The sequence below is a fragment of the Magnolia sinica genome, chromosome 4 (assembly GCF_029962835.1).
Source record: "Magnolia sinica isolate HGM2019 chromosome 4, MsV1, whole genome shotgun sequence".
Lineage (NCBI taxonomy): Eukaryota > Viridiplantae > Streptophyta > Magnoliopsida > Magnoliales > Magnoliaceae > Magnolia > Magnolia sinica.
In genome coordinates this window covers 101,425,955-101,441,754 of record NC_080576.1, presented here as the reverse complement: position 1 = coordinate 101,441,754, position 15,800 = coordinate 101,425,955, and the positions used below count along the sequence as shown (strand labels likewise).

Sequence of the window (15,800 nt, the reverse complement as noted above, 5' to 3'; positions counted from 1 at the left end):
AGGGCGGGCACGGCACACGGACTCATGCTCTCTCGAATGAAACCCTTCTCTAGGAGTTCATCAATCTGCCTCTTCAACTCAGCGTGCTCCTTCGGGTTCATTCTGTAATGCGGGAGGTTTGGTAGAGTTGCCCCAGGGATTAAATCAATGGCATGTTGTATATCCCTCATAGGGGGAAGCTCATTCGGTAAATCATCAGGAAAAATATCACGAAACTCATGTACTACCTGAATGGCCTCAGTGGGTAACTCTACGCTAGTATCTGGTACACTCTCCCTAGCCACAAGGGCGTATATCATCGAGTCCGCCTCCGTCTCTCGCTCAAAGTCTTTGGCATTCAAAATATGGAGTGGTTTGGACTTGGACTTCGACTCATTCACTTCTTTTGGGCCGCTCACACCACTCTGTGTGGTGAACTCTTTTCCAGTTGTATTCTTGGGTGGTAGAGGATTTAGCTTGACCTTCTTGCCCTCAAACCAGAATGTACACACATTTGAACGACCAAATATGGTAACATCCCTGTCATAGAGCCACGGCCTACCCAGAATGACATGGCCCACATCCATAGGAACAACATCACACCAAATTGTGTCTTTATAAGATCCGAACTGAATAGGGACAAGACAGCGGTGCGAGACTGGAATGGATGTTTCATCAACCCAGGAGACTCTATAGGGCTGAGGATGGGCTTCCAGCTTCAAGCCCAAACGACTCACAGTGCTAGTGGATGCCACGTTAGCATAACTACCACTATCCACGATCATCTTACAGCTCTTTTCCCCACATTTTGCATAAGTGTAGAAGATCGTGTTGCGGCGCCAGTCATCAGTGTTCTTGGCTTGAGCTAGGGCGCAACGCATAATTGCGAGGGTCAAAGACTCTTGTGCTCCCTCTTCCTCATCACTAGGGGTTCCGACTGGCTCATATTCCTCCTCCTCACTATCACTCTCTGGGGGCACTACTTCTACTTGTCCATCAATAAGGAGTACTTTGGTGCCCTCTCTCGTGCCGCACTGGTGAGCAAAGTGACCAAACCCCTGACACCTAAAACACCTAGTGGCCCCACTTCCACGTGAACTAGACCCGACAATCTCTTTACCCTTATCATCCTTAGGTCTGGGCTGAACATTAGGGAAAGGTTTGTTTTGGAATCCCGTGTTAGGTTTAGCCCCAGAGGGGTTGGCCTTAGTACCAGATTCGCGAAAGTCAAACCGCCTTCCCACAGATGCTTTAAGGTATTGCTCAACATCTAATACTAGTTGGTACAACTGTTCGATAGTGTCTATGTCTTTGGCGAGCAATTCTCTCCTAATGTCAGGACGGAGGCCCATTTTAAAACGAGCAAGGGTGAGTATGGGGTCCTCATCAACCTCACAGCGGGTCGAGTACTCTTCGAATTTCTCAATATAGTCAGCAACACTCATGGAACCCTGTCGAAGAGACTGCCACTCCTCAATCAACCGCATGCGATAAGAGAAAGGGAGGTACTTCTCTTTCAACGTTTCTTTCATTTCTCCCCAATGGACTATTGGAAGTTCCCTCGCTCTTTCTTTTTTTCGCTCAACCGTCGCCCAAAACCTCTTTGCTTGACCCACAAGCTTCATCTTGGCGAATCGGACTCGTCGAGCATCCGACATATCATACCACTCAAAATAGTGGTCCATATCCGCCAACCAATCTAAAAAAGCTTTAGGGTCCAAGTGACCATCAAAAGTAGGAGCATCTACCCTAACTCCCTTGAGGAGTTGTGCATCTGGGTCATATTGATCATGATGTCCCTCACGGGGTGGGTGCACAGGTACGCGCCCATGACCAGCTCCTTGGCCGCCTCCATTCCTTGGTCTAACCTCCCGACCAACTGCCTGAGATTGGGCATCCTCCCCAGTGGTGGGGTTTGCCCTGAAGGAGGCCTCTATTTCTTCGAGACGTTTATCTATGTGTTGTTCCAAATGCTTATTCAAGGACTCAACTTGCTAGGCTAACTTGGCCACTGTTTCTTGTAGTTGCTCCATGTTTAGTGTGGGGTGCAAACCGAAGCCGCGACCCGTACGTGTGGGCATACACTGACTTGCTCAACCTAAGGACCTGCTATGACAACTATATGCGTTTAAAAACTAAATGACCCTACGAGACTCTATATGAAGGAGACTACACACTGTTACTAAAATTCAGCTATATATGATGGACTGAATGCATGAAGGACTCAAACAAACTAAACCCTAAATATGTGGTGAATTCCTCTACAAGAACCCTAGGCTCGATACCAAATTTGATGCAGGACATGGAAAATTAAATATGATATGCAAGATTGCAGGCTTAGATCACACCAATTCAGAAACAATCACACAAATTCCACATCCCACATGAAAATCCAAACATTAAATTAAAGGGGAATCTATGCGGGTCCAAGCCGACACAGGCTAGGACTGGACCAATAAAATTATAAACCAAACAATGTCAAAGGGAAATAAAATCAACTACTCATGCATAAAAATCAGTCCCTAATCCAAGGGATTCCCTAATTTCAATTCAAGGAACCCTAAGGTGATAAAAAGGGGCAAATCAATTAGGGATCATGTAATATAGGGTTAGGATTCATGAAAAAAACGGCTATGAGAGGATAAAAGAAGAAAAAAACCTGAACCAAAAGATGATCCCGCGTGTGGACAGCAACAATGGTCCAGATGGACGTGCGTGTGATCCCGGCCGCACGTGTGTGGGGCCCACTATTCAGAAAAAGGCCACCTTGGCCCTGGTCGGCCAGGGATGGACTCCAAAACCTCCAAATTTCAGCTCGATCCGATGTACGGTTTGTGCGTAGTGCTCCGCCGAAGTTTCATCTCGCCTGCGGGCTGAAATCTGAAAACCTGCTTCAATGAAGAAATCTGATGCAACAAAAGGACAAATTTGACATATGGATGGTGGGGGAAGATGGATAAAAAAGATGATGGAAGATGGGGGTGAATTGGGATCGATGTGGCTTCGCACCACGGTAGTTAGCCCTTCGAAAAGGGAGGGCTTCACACCCACTTTTGAATTCTTCCACAACTCACGAAGAGAGCAGAAAAATAAAGCAGGAATTTTTTTATTAACTTCAATCAATGAAAAGAACTACAAAGGGTGCCTATTTATAGGGAGAACCCTATATCCAAGAACTCGCACCATGTGCGACACCTATTACTTGGCGATGAAGTAAACTAAAATAAAAACCAAACAAGAAAATCTAAAGCGTTCACGATGTTCTAAATAATAACAATAAGCAAAACTTAAAATATAAAACCAATCCGACGAGTGGGCCACGATCATGAGATCTCATGGTGGGCTTTTCTTGACTATTGGGCCACTTTTCTGAACCAAAACTTGTCTTCTAGCTAGGAGGCCCTCCCTGGACGTCGTCATCGAGCCAGATCGATGGTGGGGTCCTCCTTCTGCGTACGTACGTACGTAGGGGTGGTGGTGTGCGGGCGTGCGTGTGCACGATGTCCTCATCAAAACAGGCCCTAATCATCATCTAAGCCTTATCTCAACTAATTGGGGTCAGCTATACGAATCATGTTCAGCCATTCCACTCCATCACCAACCATCTCGTCAATTAAAACATGGGTCAAGCCTTTGCTTACTATATCCGCCACATCACCCTTTTAGAGCCTTCAATTTGAACCAGCCCCCTCCTAATAGGTGCAATTCTTGGTCTACTTTGCACATGGCCAAAACATCTAAATCTACTTTCCTCATCTTATTACCTAATGGTGTCACTACCAAGCTCCCTCGAATGCATTCATTTCTAATTCTATCTTTCCTTGTCATACCACTCATCCATCTCAACATCCTCATTTCAACTGCGCTCATCCTATAAACAGTTTGTTCCTTAACTTCCCAACATTATGTTGCACAAAGCATGGTTGGTCTTATAGCTATCCTATAAAATTTCCCCTGCAATATCATTGGTGTGCAGCGACATAAAACTCCAGATGCACATCTCCACTTCATCCACTCAACTCTAATTCTATGAGCAATACCCTTCCCAAACTCTCCAATATCCTGAATTACTGACTCAAGATATCAAAATTGGTCATATTGGGTACTTCTTGGTCAGCAACCTTAAACAATTCCTCATTTCCACTCCTATTGTTACTTAAATTTCATTCCATGTACTCTGTTTTTGTCAGAAAAACATTAAAACATTTAGATTACAAACAACCATCCATAGTTCTAGATTTGTGTTTACCCCCTCCCGCATCCCGTAAATAAAAATTGTCATCTGGCAAACAATATACATTTTGAGATCACTTCCTATAAATGTCCTGTTAACTCTTCCAGAACCAATGCAAAAGGATAGGGGCTCCATGCTAACCCTTGGATCAAGACCATGATAATTGGAACTCACTTGTCTCTACACTAGTGGTCCTCATATTTGTTACCAATCTCTCATAGAAATTCTTAATCATATCAAACTTTCCTCTTGAAAATCCTTGGCTTTCCCAACATCCACCACTCCCTATATTTCTCCATCAGTTGTCTAAGTAGGAAAATAGCCTCAATTGTTGACCTTCCTGGTATAAATCCAAATTGATTTTCTGATAAATTTGTCTCATGCATTAATCTTTGACCAATCGCTCTCACAAAATTCCATAATATAACTTATAAATTTAATCTCAATATAGTGTAGCTTTGTATCTCTCCTTTATTCTTATAAATAGTTACCAAATTCCTACATTCATCTGGCATTTTCTTCAATCTTACCAATACTAAACAGCTTTATCAATCAAAATAAACCAATTTCCCATGCACTTCCAAGCCTCTACTGGTATACCATCTGATCTGCCCAGAAAGCATTTCCCGACTTCATCTTTCTCAAAGCTTGCTTGACTTGAGATATCCAAATCCTACAAAAGTATACATGGCTTCCAACCTTAATTGAGTTAATGCTTTTTTCTATCCCTAAGCTTAGAGTGTACGTCTTTTAACGAGTTTTAGAAATAGCTTTTCCACCTCTCGTTGACCTCATGGTCCTTAACCAATACCCTTATGCCATTGCTTTGAATGCTTCAAACATGATCTAAGTTGATGCAGGACAATTAACCACTTGCTCTAAAAGCTTGAATTGTTAGAGTATGGCCAATTAATCCCTTTATCTCATAGCTCAGGCCCCACATCTCATGGGTTAAGACCTCGGCCGAACCCCCCTTGTGGGCTCATGGGCCCCAAATCACATGGGCCGCCCACCCCGAGTGTGTCCCCGCATCCCATGAGCTACCCCACTCGAGCCCAGTGTGAAATGCCTCTGCATTAATCACCCCTGGTGAGGAGTCTCAAACACAAGACCTCCCACTCTGATACCAATTTGATGCAGGACAATTAACCACTTGCTCTAAAAGCTCGAACCGTTAAAGTATGGCGAATTAATCCCTTTTATCTCATAGCCCAGGCCCCACATCTCATAGGTTAGGACCTCGGCCGAACCCCCCTTGTGGGCTCGTGGGCCCCAAATCACATGAGCCGCCCACCCCAAGTGTGCCCACGCATCCCACAAGCTACCCCACTAGAGCCCAGTGTGAAATGCCCCTGCATTATAAGTCCACACCCTTTGTTAGATATGTGCAGCGTATTAAATAGCATGGTAGCGTAGCTTGTAGCGTACGCTACGTAGCGTAGCGTACAAAAAACGCTACATAGCGTAAATACGCAGTAGCGTACACTACCAGGGCTGTAGCGTACGCTACACATAAGTAGAGTGTAGCGTATGTAGCGTACGCCTCAAGACTACCGTAAGAATTTTAAAATAAAAGTCATTTTAGTTAAAAACTTGCTTTTAAATGGTGGTGACTGGCCATCTTTCCTTTTGAGTAGGTGGTGTTAAACTCATATTATAAGTCTTTTTTTTTTAAACTTAAAACAATCGTATTAGGGCTTTCAAACAGCCCTATTGCGGTGCCGCAGCAGCCGCAAGTTCTCCATTTTTGAAGCTTTGATTCCAAGATTTCGAAGAGCCCTTTCTCAAATCCGATTTTTGGAGTTCGATCGGAATTACAAGAGCATCATCTTGCTGGAATTTCAGGAGCATTGAAGCCCAAACAAGTGAGAAATCGCATATCCCACGTAACTCCCAAAAATCAATTTTCAGTTGATTAAATCTCTATTCAAGGTATGTTTTAGCCCTTTAATCATTGTTAATGAGTTTTATTTTTATTTATACTGAAATGTTGTGTTATTTTTTCAATTTTTTTTTAATGGAGGTTGTGGTGTCTATGGCATGGATTTGACTCATCCAACCATCACGTGGGACACATGCGTGGGGTCCACTGTAGTGTTCTATGCCATGGCTCACATGTGTGGGGGTCCTCTGTGGTGTTTTATGCCATGACCCACATGCGCGGCCATGGCCCACATGCGTGGGGACCATTGTGGTGTGTGTATGGCATGGCCCACATGCGTGGGGTCCACTGTTGTGTGTGTATGGCATGGCCCACATGCGCAGGTCCACTATGGTGTGTGTATGGCATGGCCCACATGTGTGGGGTCCACCGTAATGCATGTTTTTTTTGAAGAATGTGACTTTTATATTTTTTGCTTTTTTCTTACTATTTAATATTTATCATATTTTTCTTTTCTTTTTTTATTAAAAAATAGAAGTATTGTGTAGCTTACGCTACACGCTACGCTATTTCGCTGCACGCTACGGAGGGTTGAACGCTACGCAACATGCTACCGCTATTTAAAACACTGGATATGTGACACCCGAAAACCAAAAATAAATGCTGATGAATTTTATTATTCATGCCCACTTCGATGAAAGGAATATACTTTGTTTTTTAAGGATAAGGAATATACTTTGTTTTCCATCATTAATTATTCATGGAACTTATGCATTAAATATTATTAGCAGGTTCTAGGGATTCTTTTCAAATCTCTTATGGGTCCATGGGGAAAGAATGAAGTGGAGACAACACCCATAATGGCTAAGGGATAGTTGTGGCAACATGTTTCTCGAGTATCCTAAATTCCATAATCACTTCATCAAGTTTGGGCAGGTTAGTTTTGTGGTTATCCCGAGTAGCGGAACCAACAATGAGTTGGGATGGACTCATATCCACCACCGGGCATCTTGTTACCATTGCCTCCATTTATAAGTACCTTTATTGGGCTCAATTAGAGATTCCCATTGGAGGATCGCAGTCTCCTAACTGAGAGACCCATCACAATTATATTGAATTGACTTGATCGTGTACTAGCTTTTACTAATCCTTAACCTGAGATCATGGAGAGACTTCATGATCTTAGTGTTGTGGGCCTTGACGCACTTCGAGTGGCTTACATACAAGTGTTGTTGGTTGAACACATTAAAAATGTGGTGAAAGCCTTACATGCATCAAGGGGTCCCCTAGTCTTCTCGGGACTTGGTTATGTATGGATCCTGTCAATCAAAACATCCATCAAGTGTTTCAAAGTTCGCTAGTAATTTCAAATGTTTTCAAAAGGTTTAAAAAACGTTTTCTACTATTAAAGTGTTTTTTATCAAACTTAATGGGGATCCAACAGTAAAATCTTTAAGTTGCCCACCACCCATGCTTGCATGGGATTATGGGCCAAGGATGTACACCACAAATAGTGAAAGAATTTGGGCTAATTTGGGCACATGGATAGGCAGGATTTTAGACTTCTTATGTAGGGATACCAAAGTCTATAAGAGTGAGGACCACCATATGGTGGTACTCCCTAAAAATGCTAAACTGGACAGGCACGAACATAGATTTGATGTAGCTGCTTTCTCAAACATGCCAACATACTTCACATCGCTTTTCAAATGCCCGACTAAGGTGATTGAAAGACTCGAAAAGTTGAGACGGGGCTTCTTTTGGAAAGGAGCCAATGGGGGCAACAAGTTCCATCTTCTCAATTGGGGGGAGGTTCGCAGACCGGTGAAGGAGGGAGGTGCGGGGATTAAAAGTTTGAGCGGGATGAATCTCGCTCTTTTAGCAAAGTGGCATTGGAGATTCGGCACCGAGACAGGAAGGATGTGGAGGGAATTCATAGTCAACAAATATGGAGCGATTGGCGGCGGATGGTTCGTCAAGAGTTCCTCCCTTTATTGCGCTTCAGGCATATGGAAAGGGATTGTGACAACTAAGCATTTAGTTCAAAGTTGGGTTGCATTTGCCCTTGGGAATAGCTCTTGTATTAGATTTTGGACGAATATTTGGTGGTGAGGAGGCTCAACAAGAGGTCTTTCCTAGATTGGCTCTTCTTGCAGCCCAGACCACCATATTCCAATAGACAATGTTTCTCCAGTATGGGTAATGCGGTTGTGTGGAGACCCCCCTATCGTAGGAACATGAATGAGGGTGAGGTTTCGGATTTTGCTGCTATGCTAGATCTGTTGAAGCTTGCAGCCCCTTCATCGGACGATGATCAATTCATTTGGAGGGCCCAACCTTCAAGGATATTCTCAATCTGCTCGATGTTTGATGCGATTCGGTCCTTGAATCCCCCAACAGGTCCGCCACATCCTTTCCATCAGCAGTTTTATGGGGCTCCCCCTAGAGTGGCAGTTTTTGTGTGGTTAGTTGGGAGAAAAAAAAAAATCTTGACGATAGATTACTTGCAGCATAGATCTCTAATTCTACCCAATGTGTGCTGGATGTGCATGATGGACGCGGAGTCAATTGATCACTTGTTCATTCACTGCCCCGTTGCTCGGACAGTTTGGGAGTTCTTTTAGTCCGTTATGCAAGTGGTGTGGGTGATGCTGAAGTCGGTGGATGTTCTGTTGTGGGCTTGGCAAGGCGCCAGAGGGTCTAAAAGTGGGTAGAAAGCTTGGCGGATGCTCATCATGGCGGTCTTTTGGATAATCTAGAAGGAGCAGAATGACCGCTGTTTTCGGGATAAACGCTCCTCCATTGAAGAGCTGATTTGGAAGATAATTAACTCATTGTTGGGTTGGGTTCCTTTTGCGTAGGCAGCTTTCGCTGCTCTTTTTCTCTCTTGTAGATCCGGCGCTGTATTCTTTTCTGCTTTTGTGGTCCATTTGAATAAAATTGTTGTTTCCTCTCAAAAAAAAAAGACAAGGGATACTCCTATATATAGATCCTAGCCCCACACCACCACCTAGAGAGAGAGAGAGGAGAGGTGAACGAGAAGAATAAGGAGTCTTCCATAATACTCTCTTCTCCTCTCCTCCATCACACATGTGGTCCACCTTGGTGGACAGCTCTCATCTTCTTTCACGCCCACCCAAGTGATTACTTGTTAATAGGGCCGCATCAAAGCCACAGATCACACATGTATACACATACGCGCGGGGGTGAATGTCACCTGCTCATCAATCCATAATAAAAGACAAAAGGGACATCAGATTGGTTCAGGAACCCACTGAACCAATCAGATGGCCCATATATGTTGCATCATTGGAGCCTACAAGACCAAACTGATTGCCTACTAATGGTTCAATTAGTCCTGGTGCCCACAGATCAGCTGCTTATTCACTCCAACATGGGGCCATCTTAGCCATATGGCTACTAAGAATCTTTATTTTCTTTATTTAACGGTTGCCTATTTTCTTAATCACACCTGTTTAGAAAGCTAGACAATTGGAGTTTCTATTAAAATAGGAAAGTACATGTCTGAAGGCCTACATATACCAGGCAATATGTATGGAACTCTACATGATTATTTTTCATGATAAAAGACTTCTTTTTAGAACCTGCAGTGGGTTGCTATAAAGGTTGTGATGTCACCAGATCTATCTTCCCTTGCCCATTCTTTCTGTATTTTCTGCTTCTTGAGTGTTGTTTATCAAGTACGAGAGCTAGAAAGTGACCCCCAAATCCGGTAGGCATAATTGCTCATGAATCCTTCCAATTTTGGACCTAATTCTAGATTTATACTTCGTCAGCCTCACACGCTAGTTAATTGATATTATTGAAGGAGTACAGATTCATAAGCTCATTTGTAGAATTACTAATTTGTTTGTAATTATGGGAATCTTACGTATCATGTTATGGTTGCAGCTATTAGCTTAGGAAAGCTTACCGTAAAAAGGTGCCTTGCTGTGAAAGAGACAAAATAGCAGATCATTGATGGAGCTCCCAGTTGCTATTTTGGGTCCTAAGCCATGTGTAAGATTTGTGTAGGGCTTTATACACAAAACGTTTGCTTCTTGTTTCTTTTCCTGAGACTGGATGTGTGGAGAGAGGTCCTTCACCTTTTTGAGAGATTCTTCTTATCCAGAAGGCAACTCCTCCAGGTCTCTAGTGGGGCAACGCCCCTAGAAGCTTATGAAGACCAATAGCACAGCCTTTCTAAATTGTGCTCATCTAATTCTGTGTTCCTGTGATTCCATTGTCATATCAGTGAAGACTGTAGCTCTTACAAAGTCCCAGAAAAGTAATTGGCTGAAAGTCCAAATGGTAGAAGAATTTCTGGTTATCTATAAACCACATGATAGATAACCACATGATATCACAGGTACAATCTATTACTAGCTAGGTAACTGAAATCTTGAACTTCAAATTCACTCAGTCCTGCACTAGCCTTGAGCATTTACAGAAGGAATATCTTGGGTGGTTCACTAACTGCCAATTCCCTCTCAGTCTGGACTGGGTTTCCACCAGTAGTCATCGGGCTGCTTGGAAATACATAGTATTTGCTATTTTTTTTTAATCATCGAGTATTCAAATATCATTGTAGACATTTTTTTTTTCTTTCAGATCTAATGCCTATTGATAAAAAATACTAAAATAGTTTACACTAAAAAGGACTCACATAAATAAACCATCAGCATGACCACTACCCTTCCCACCAAATCTTTAAGCTTTATCATATCGAAACTTCCCCACTATCCCCCTGAAATTGACCTTATTTAGAGTGTTTACTTGTGGCTCCAATTGATAGGTAACTATACGGGCAACTGCAGATGACATCTAGAGTTTCAAATCGGTAATGCATTTGTATCGTACTGTGTTCAATATATAGAGCTTCAAATAGGCAATGTGTGTGTGTATTGTATTGTGTTTGATAATTCACTCTTGTGTAGAATATGATGTCATATTCGTATCCATGTCCGTTGGGCCTAATAGGATATCCAAATAGTGAAGTTGGTGGTGAACCTATTGTGGCCCAAACAAACAGATAATAAATCCTAACTTCAATTTCACATTTTTTACATTCTACACTACTGCCAAGTTAAAAGAGTTTCCAAATTAATACCATTTGAATAAGCAAAGAAGATCCAAGTGGTCGTAGTCCAATCTAGTTTGGCACCATTTTCAATTCTGACACATGACCGTGATCTATCCATGTGAAAACTTTGCAAAACCACTCTAGAGGGATAAACTCCCATTTAAGAAAATTATTATGCCCTGTTAAGAACTTAAATGTGAACCCAACATTATAAAAGAACAAATAAGGTAGTAAGCAATGAAGACATACTTCTCCTGCACAGGTAATTCTGGCTTACATCTTATAGTAGACAGTGCTCCCCTGCATGATAAACAGAATCAACATGCTTGTTTACAGAAATTAAAAACTGCATAAAAATACAGCCTCTTTCATTTTCCAATTGAAGAGATTGGGAAATGAAGAACAAAAACGTTACATGGCTTTGTTCCACACTGTGAATTATGTCCAGAAACAAATCAAATAAAGTAGAATCGAATTACTTAGATTGCACTCTGGCTGGAGCTGCATGCAGAATGGCACTAAGGAGTCCAAGAATGGTCTGTGTTTTCCCAGTTCCTGGAGGACCCTAGAACAGAACACATGGTAAGTTTCTGAGTATGTTCAAAAAGCAAAAGGCATAAACAACATTCTAGAAAAGGAAAATGAAAAGTATTGCTTGCTAATAATAAATACAACATTCCCAAATGACTTCATGCAACATAAATTAAGACCACAAAGATAGAAATTTACAAATAATAATAATAATAATAAAGAAAGCAATATTTGCTAATACAACATTTTAGAAGTAAGATCACAATTGAACAACATGAAATCAAAATTCCTGGAAGTCATTTAGGGCCCGTTTGGATACCACCAAATGAGTTACTTTTTCTACTTACAGCAGCAGATAAGTGACTTATTTCAGATAAGTTTGGTTGATGATTAGTTATAAGTAACTTTTTTACTTAAAAGTACTTCACTTTAGTTAATTTTTTTAGCTTTTCTACTTTTCATAAGTTCATGAAGAGAGGCATCAGGAGAGACGAAAGAGAGGAGAAGCTGAGAAGTATATTGTTTACAAACATACTTATCTTCATAATAAGTAGAAAAGACAAGCTACTTGTGACAAGTAGCTTATCTTAAGCAACTTACGCTCCAAATGCCCCCTTAACAGGCTCCTGCTGCTCAGTTATGTCTCCATGACTGCCTCATATAATGACAACAAAAAATGCTAAATATGCACTGGATGTTATACAACCAAACATTACACCAGCAAGCTGCACAATAGTGTTTTAAATAGTGAATAGGGTTTAGTGTAGCACTCACCCCACTGGCACATGAGGTGTAAGCTATGCAGCTAGATTTTTTATTAAAATAATACAAAAAATAGTGAAAACAGCAAAAATAAAGAAAAAAAAATTAAAAATAAAGAAAAATATGGTTCATTTTTCAAGTTAAAAGCACATTCAAAACAACGTATGAAAAGCCAAACCCCATTGTGAGCATGCCATCCACCCCGCGAATCAAGCGAGACAAACATGATGATGAGATGCCCCAAAATCAAATATATCCAATCATCAGGTGGGCCACACAGAACAATAACCACCTGAAAGTTCCAAATTCATGTGGTACCCACATGATGGTCATGTCAATCCTGCGGATAGGTCGGATGCCATAGACACACCACAGTGGGCCCCACATGTTGTAGAATAAGCTTATTCTACAACGGTGTGGGGAACCAGCCTCCCAAAATTTTAAAGAAGGCTGAAAAAACCTGAATCTTCATCCAAAATCACTCAAAAAGCATGAACGGGGATTAAGGGAAGAACATGCCCTCTTTCTTGAGCTTTAGAAGAGACCATTAAAAATAATAATAATCTGAGAATAAAGTGGCTCTTCGTTTAGGCTCACTCTTTTTTTTTTGGTAACATGCACTCAATATCTCTTCGTTTTGGTTCCAATGCCTCTGAAAATTTAGCCAAATGATCTTCTCCTAGGGTTGATTCAGTAGAGAATGATTTGATGATGATAATGTGAAGAAGAGAGGAGAATATTGAGAGAGAAGAAGAAAAAGGAGAGTTTGGGAGAGATATTGTGTTAGGCTTGCTTGCCCCAACACATAATATTTTATTATAATAAAGCATATAGTACACCGCAGGAGACGCCAAGAAAGATTGATTCAAACAACTCTACCTCACTCAATCCTCAAGATAATAAGAGATAAACCTCAAACAAATATCAATCATCCAAAATACCATGAAACGCAGTCAAAAAATGCCTAACCGAGTGAAAAACAGCCCAGCCGCACGTCCGTTTAAAGTTAAAAACCTCTCAAACATTGATCTTAAGTAAAAAAATCTACCATGGGTAGCTTGGGAGGAAGATTTCGATCCATCATGAGTAAAGAAACCAAAAAAAAAAGCTTACCGATTTGAGGTAGATCCAAGAAAAACGGAAGATGGGCCCGATTTTCGAACTTCTCTATTTCGCCCACAATACCATGAAAGGAGGTCCAATAAATTCTGAAAAAATCATGACAAATCTTCTAAAATCAAGATCTATCAAACCCCTAAACTTTTAGCTCAAACGGAGTCCATGTGTCCGTACACGCTGACGTCAACAAGGTGACATGTCGCCTCTCAATCTATTGGATGCGGAATGCCTAGATCTATGCTTTGATACCAAGTAGAGAATGATTTGATGATGATAGTGTGAAGAAGAGAGGAGAATATTGAGAGAGAAGAAGAAGAAGGAGAGTTTGGGAGAGATGTTGTGTTAGGCTTGCTTGCCCTAACACATAATATTTTATTATAATAAAGCATATAGTACACCGCAGGAGAAGAGGGAAGTGTGCACATGCACTTACACTAAAAGGGGCCACTAACCACATACACAATACACTGGCATTCTCTATAGATTCAGTGGTGAAACTTTTCTCTAGAAAGGTTTTGTATGTTGAGATAATCGAGCAGCTCAAGTTTCAGGTTGGCAGCGAGGTCATGTTGAAGTATTAAGGGAGTTCGTAGATCCCACCTCGATGTATGTATTGCGTATCCACGTCGTCCATTTGTTTTTATAGCTTATTTTAGGGCATGGTCCAAAAAATGAAACAGATACAAGTTTCAAGTGGATCACACTACAAGAAACAGTGGTCATTGATCTCCTACCATTAAAAACTTCCTAGGGTCCACGGTAATGTTTATTGACCATACAACCTGTTGATAAGTTCATATAGACTTGGATGGACGGAAAAAAATAATAATAATAATCAGTTTGATCGATAATTTTTGTGGCACACAGTTTTTATTGGTCAATAACCACTATTTCGTGTTGACTGGTCCACATTTACCTAAAATTTGTATCTACTTCATTTTTATGACAATCCCTAAAATCATGTGGCAAAACAGATGGACGACATGGATATACCATGCATACATTGAGGTGGGCCGTATTGTCGAGGTCCCACTCACATGGCTGGTTCCGTGTCACAGCAGGGCGTGGACTGGGTACTACGCCCGCCAGGACCTAGCTAGAGACAAATTGTCCCGTCAAGGGCACTGTCTAGCCCGCCATGATGATCCGTTTCATCCACATCATCCATCCATTCTTTTTAGTTAATGAGCCCACAAAGGAGGCAGATCAAATACTCCAATGGACCACACCACAAGAAACAATAGGATTGAATGCCTACCACTTAAAACCTCTTGGGGGCCACAAAAGTTTTGGATCAATATGATATTTATGTTTTCCCTCCATATAGATCTATGTGACCCTATGAACATGTTAGATGATAAATAAACATCACGATGGGCCCTAGGAAGGTTGCAACAGTTGGGGTCATTGTCACCACTCACCACTGCTTCTTGTAGTGTGATCCACTTTAGCTTTGATTTGCATTATTTTTGGGTTAATGCCCTAAAATGATCTTTCAAAATGGATGAACGGCTTGGATAAAACACATCATTGTGAGCCCCACAAAGCCCCTACAATAACCACCCGTCTTTAGTTAGGTCCTAGTTGGGGTAGTACTGAATTCGTGCCCGTCGCAATAAGTCCCGCTCCTTACGGGACTAACTTTTACGCGCTTCCAATCAGTGGGGCCCACCATGATGTTTGTGAGAAATTCAATCGTATCCATTTTTCCATAGTATATCAGGGCATGAGCTCGAAAATCCGGCAGATCCAAAGCTCAAGTAGACCACATGGCATGAAACAGTGAGGATTAAACATCCACCGTTGAAACATTGTTGGGGCTAGAAAAGTTTGTCCTTTTGGATGGGGCTAGCAATTTTTTATGTATTCAGTTCATCCCAGTAAGAATGACCCTATGAACAGTATGGATGGGATATAAACGTCACGGTGGCCCCCTTTGAATGGTTGTCCGTAGTGAGGTGGCTACTGCCTACTAGATAGTGCTATATGGGCCCCACTATGATGTATGTGCTTTATCCACTCCATCCATCTATTTTCCCAGGCAATTTTAGGGCATGAGCCTAAAATTTAGACAAATCCAAATCTCAAGTGCACCACACCACAAGAAAATAGTGGTGATTGAACACCTACCATTAAAAACCTCATAAGGCTCCAATGTAATGTTTATTTTCCATTCAACATGTTCCTAAGGTCACACAAACCTGGATGAA

The 15,800-nt window shown here is 41.6% G+C and overlaps 1 protein-coding gene across 6 annotated transcripts in view; it reads right to left on the bottom strand.

Annotated features, from left to right (window-relative positions):
- Nucleotides 1-15,800, bottom strand: part of LOC131243539 (probable helicase MAGATAMA 3) — a 66,516-nt gene that overhangs the window by 25,654 nt on the left and 25,062 nt on the right. For all 6 annotated transcript variants that reach the window (XR_009170116.1, XR_009170118.1, XR_009170117.1 and 3 more), the window contains 2 exons: nucleotides 11,658-11,743; nucleotides 11,428-11,478 (listed from right to left, as the gene is read on the bottom strand). Coding sequence is in view for 3 of the 6 variants with exons in the window: in XM_058242964.1 (XP_058098947.1) it covers nucleotides 11,428-11,478; nucleotides 11,658-11,743 (137 nt within the window). In the remaining 3 variants the exon portion in view is untranslated. The remainder of the gene's footprint in view (nucleotides 1-11,427; nucleotides 11,479-11,657; nucleotides 11,744-15,800) is intronic.